Source organism: Melospiza melodia, chromosome 1 (genome assembly GCF_035770615.1).
Source record: "Melospiza melodia melodia isolate bMelMel2 chromosome 1, bMelMel2.pri, whole genome shotgun sequence".
In the NCBI taxonomy this organism is placed as follows: Eukaryota; Metazoa; Chordata; class Aves; order Passeriformes; family Passerellidae; genus Melospiza; species Melospiza melodia.
Window position 1 is genome coordinate 58923192 of NC_086194.1, and position 4773 is coordinate 58927964.

At 51.1% G+C, this 4773-nt stretch overlaps 1 protein-coding gene across 2 annotated transcripts; it reads left to right on the top strand.

Annotated features, from left to right (window-relative positions):
* Positions 1–2067: 2067 nt before the first annotated feature.
* LOC134419598 (uncharacterized) lies at positions 2068–4564 on the top strand. Of its 2 annotated transcripts, none has more exons than XM_063159071.1 (3): positions 2068–3289; positions 3395–3531; positions 3630–4564. In XM_063159071.1, exons 1-3 carry the CDS (start codon positions 2980–2982, stop codon positions 3735–3737), a joined length of 555 nt encoding a protein of 184 aa, XP_063015141.1. In that variant the 5' UTR covers positions 2068–2979; the 3' UTR covers positions 3738–4564. The 2 variants fall into 2 exon arrangements, with proteins under 2 accessions (XP_063015141.1, XP_063015131.1); XM_063159061.1 differs by having other exon boundaries at positions 3724–4564.
* The last annotated feature ends 209 nt before the right edge of the window (positions 4565–4773 follow it).

Sequence of the window (4773 nt, forward strand, 5' to 3'; positions counted from 1 at the left end):
GAGGGATGCACAACATCTACCCTGAGGACCCTGAGGTGGGAGCAGCAGGGATTTAACGGGATTTGGCAATTTGGCTTTTGGGGTTTTGGGAATTTGAGATTTGGGAAAATCCCAGATTTTGGGAAGATTTGGGGTTTGGGAATTTGCTGTATGAAATGTTGGAACTTTGGGTTTGATGTTTGGGATTTTGGAATTTAGGATGTTACTATTCCCATCATTCCTGTTTATTCCCATTGTTATTCCTGTCATTTCTGTTTTTATTCCCATTATTCCCATTTTTCCCATTCCAGGTGAAGTCCAGCATGGAGAGGCTGTGTTCCCATTCCCAGTTTTCTCCCCATTGTTGCCATTTTTCCCATATTTCCCAGGAGGGATTGGTGAAATCCAACATGGAGAAGCTGACGTTCCACGCGCTGTCGGCGCTGTGTTCCCATTCCCCGTTTTATTCCCGTATTTTCCAGGAAGGATTGATTAAGTCCAACATGGAGAGGCTGTGTTCCCATTCCACCGGGATTTGGGTAAAAAATGGTGATTTATGGGATTTATGGGGTCAGAAATGGGATTTATGGGGTTAAAAATGGGATTTATGGGGTCAAGGATGAGGCTTTGGGGTCAGAAATGGAGATTTGGGGTGTGGGATCAGGTGTGCAAGAACTTCAGCACCAGCACCAACAACATCCAGTCCTGATCACCAAAATGTTCGCCAGGGTGGGAGTGGGGTAAAACATGGGATTTGTGGGGGTTGGAATGGGATTTATGGGGTCAGAAATGCGGGATTTGGGATTGGGAATGGGCAGTTTGGGGTTTGAGGTCAGGGATTTGGGGTTCAGACTCAGGGATTTGGGGTTTGGGATTTGGGGTTCGGATTTGGGGTCAGGGTTTGGGGTCTGTGCTCAGGGATTTGGGGTCAGGGTTCGGTCTTCAATATTGTTTATTAATTCTTATCTACAAAGTCGTCTCCCAGCACGACAGCCGTGGGCACACTGACCTCCCTCTGGGCGGTCGTCTATTTTTATACTAAAAACCACGTATAAGATATTTACCTTTACCTTCCAGTACCTTTCACCCTTATTGACAAGTGCACATTTAGTGTGAACCAATCCCAGAGCGCCAGCATCACCGCCAAAGATGGATGACAAGAAGAGGAGAAGGACAGGGCACGCCCTAGTTCCTCCATCCTGTCTCCTAAAACCCCCATGTACCAAGATCCCAAAACCTGTGTTTTCATCCTGTGAATAATTAATTCTTACACCACTTTTCCCCGTGTGATCCTGGTGTCCTCACACAGGTGCGGCATCCCGCGCAGGGTCAAAATCCAACCACCAAGGACTCCTGGCAACATTCCAGGAACCCCCAGTCCATAGGTGACCCCTAATCTACAGGATGCCCCCATTTCCCGAACCCCTACAGCCCTCCAGGCCCCTACATCCCACCCAAACCCCAAATTCCCGTCAGAATCCCCAAATTTTGGGGATTTTGGGAATTCCCCCTCCCGGAGCGGCCCCGCTGCGGTTTTGGCGCCACGAGCCGCGTGACAGACGAAGCCACGCCCACTTCTGCATGTGAGCCCGCCCCTTTAGTGCACGTGACCGCGCGTAGCCACGCCCACAGCGCGTGCCAGGCGCCATTTTGTTTTGAGGCGAAGTGAGGCGGGCGTGAGGTGCGTGAGTTTTTTTTTTGGGGGGAAATTTGAGGTTTTGGGGGATTTTCAGCCCCGTAAAGGCGAGGGAGGGCCATGAGGGGTTCGCAGGTTCCTTGAGAGGGGTTTTGGGCAGCTGAGAGGTTCCGACCCTGCCCCTCAGTGGGAGCCGAGGAGTTTTTGTGAAGGGGGAGCTTCACTCCCTTCATTCCAGAGGGGTTTTCTGAGGGGGGGGACTTCATCCCTACCCCTCAAATTGCGGTTTGGGGGAGTGTGAGAGACCAAAAAAAGTCCCGACTTTCTCTCTTTGGGGAATTTGTGAGGGGGGGCTTCCACTCTCCTCATTCTAGATGGGTTTTCTGAGGGGGAGCTTCACCCCCACTCCTTAAATTGGGGTCTGGAGGGGTCTGAGAAGCTCCTTGGTTTGATCCAGGGGCTTTGGGGGATTTTTCGGGGAGATTTTTCAGGGGTTTTGGGGGCTTTGACCCCTAAATTTTAGGGACGGGCTTCATTCACCCCCCCAGATTGTGACCTGAGGGAATTTTGGGTTCTCTCTCTTTTTCCCGAGGGAATTTTGAGCCTTCCACCCCTCATTTTTACCTTTTGAGGGAATTTTGGGCTCCTCCTTTCTCCTGAGGGACCTTTGGTGCTCCCCCCCTCTATTCTTTCCTCTGCGTGGGTCCCAGCCTTGAGAGACCCTAAAGAATCCAATTTCCCACCTGTTTTTCCCACCTGGCCCGTGGATCCCCGGCGCTCCCCTCGGCTCCGTCCCTCGGGCTGCTCCTCAGGATTCTCCTCCAGCCCCGCTCCGGGCTCGACCCCGCGGAGCAGCGGCTCCGCCAGCTCCCCCCAGAGCCCGTGAGTTCCTTCGGAATGGCTCAAAAATCCTCAAATTCACCTTTCCCCAATAATTTTCCCCAGATTTCCCAACATTTCCTAATTTCTGACCCATTTTTGCCACGTTTCCCCCCCGCCATCCCAGCTCGTTTTTATCCCCTTTTTTCCTAATTCCAGCCTCATTTTCCTCATTTTTTTTCCATTTTTTTCAGTTTCTCCCCATTTCCACCCTCATTTTCTTCAGTTTCCCCCCCCATTTTCCCTGTTTTCCCCCAATCCCATCCCCCCATTTTCCCCTCATTTTCCCTATTTTTCCATAATTTTCCCATTTTTCCCCTAATTTCCTCAGTTTCCCCCCTATTTTCCGTTTTCCTCGTTTCTCCCAATCCCATCCCATTTCTGCCCCATTTTCCCCATTTTTCCCTCATTCCCTCATTCTCCCCCCGTTTTTTCCATTATTTTCCCCTATCATTTTCCCAGTTTTTTCTCTCATTTCCTCCCCCATGTTCCCCATTTTCCCCCTTCATTTTCCCCCTTCATTTTCCCCAATTTCCCCCCCCCATTTCCCCAGTTTTTTCCCCATTTCTCCCATCCCATCTCCTTTTCACCCCATTTCCCCCTTTCCCCTCCCTTCCAGCCCCACTTTCCCCACCTCACCCCCAAAATTCCCGGTTTTTCCCCCCAAATTTCCGGTTTTCCCCCCCAAATCCCCTCAGGGAATTCTCGGACGATTCCGACTCCGGCAGCGACTTCGAGGTCTCTCCGCGGGCCCGGAGCAAGCGGGGCCCGCTCCGAGCAGCCCCCAGGAGCTGCGTAAGTCCCAATTTTCCCTAAAAATCCCCCTTTTTTTAGGGATTTCCACCCATTTTCCCTCATTTTTGTTCATTTTTCCCTGATTTTTCCCCGTTTTCCCCTCAGTCCCCGAAGCGCTCCCGCCTCTACCCCGGGGATGGGCGGTACCCGGAGCCGAATTCCCTGGAGCAGAATGCCCAGCAGAATTCCCTGGAGCAGAATTCCCTGTTCAGGCCGTGTTTTCGGGAAAGGTGGCCACGGAGGTACTGGAAAATCGAAAAAATCCCTGAGGGGGTTCCAGAATTTCCAGGATTTCCCCCAAATTCTTTTTTACCCCTAAAATCCCCATTTTTTCTCCCAGAATTCCCATTTTTTTCCCCCAAATGCCTTTTTTTCCTCCCAAATTCCCCCTTTTCCCCCAAAATTCCCATTTTTTCCCCCAAACTCCTGCTCAGGCGCTGGTGGATGAGTGGCTGAAGCGGTACCAGTGGGACAAGGAGGACGCGTTCCTGGAGCTGCTCAACTTCATCGTGCGCTCCTGCGGCTGCAAGGGTGAGAAATGGGGCTAAAAACGGGGAAATGGTGTAGAAGTCCATCCGAAAATCCTTCATTTTTTGCCTCACAATTGTCATGAGAAAAGACTACCGAAGAGTTAAAAGTGCTGAGCCGGTTGGGAAAGAAAGTCTCCTGCTTATCTAGTGTGTTCACAAGTGATGCTTGCAGAACACGCCATGCTGTACTCGAAGGGGGCATGCTGCCCTTTTCTGGACAATTGAACTGGACTTTCTTCCAAACTCCTGAGCTGGCTGGACTGAGCTCTGGGGTGGCTCCCCCCCGCTCCATGAGAAGACCCCTCTTGCCTGTCTTCAACCACTGTGACAGACCAACAGAGATGCGAATCTCCTCATCAAGGAACCAAGAACCCCTCTGGCACCCTATTGACACCCCCATGGCACCCCCATGGCACCCCCCTGGCAACCTCCTCCCAGAGACTGGGAAGCATTCGGCCATGAAAACAATGGAATTTCAGTTACCTTCCCCCAACCAAGAACAGTATATATATTGGGGTTCGGCCCGACTGTCCTTTGAGATCTCCCCAAGACGTGTACCAGCGAGTTTCGGCGGCGGGACCCCGAAGACATCACGTCTTGGTAGCTATACCCCATTCCCTGACCTTCTTTCCTCCCTTTTTTTTTCCTTGTCTTACCCTTCTCTTCCCCGGATCCCTTAACCAAACGCATATTTAACTGTGGTTATAATCAATAAATTGCACCTTGTTGATTTGTTACTGCAAAACCCCTGTGCCTCTTGTTGGTTATTTTTGCACCCAAAAATCATTCGTCACCCGTTTATTTCGGGCGGACCTTCACATAATTGGCGTCACGGACAAGGATTCCAGTAGCCAGTGAGATTTTGCAGGTTTTGTGTAGTTTGTAACCTCTCGCAGACTACCCATGCCAAAGCTAAATCTCATGCTTGATTGAGCACACAGGCTCCGGAATTGA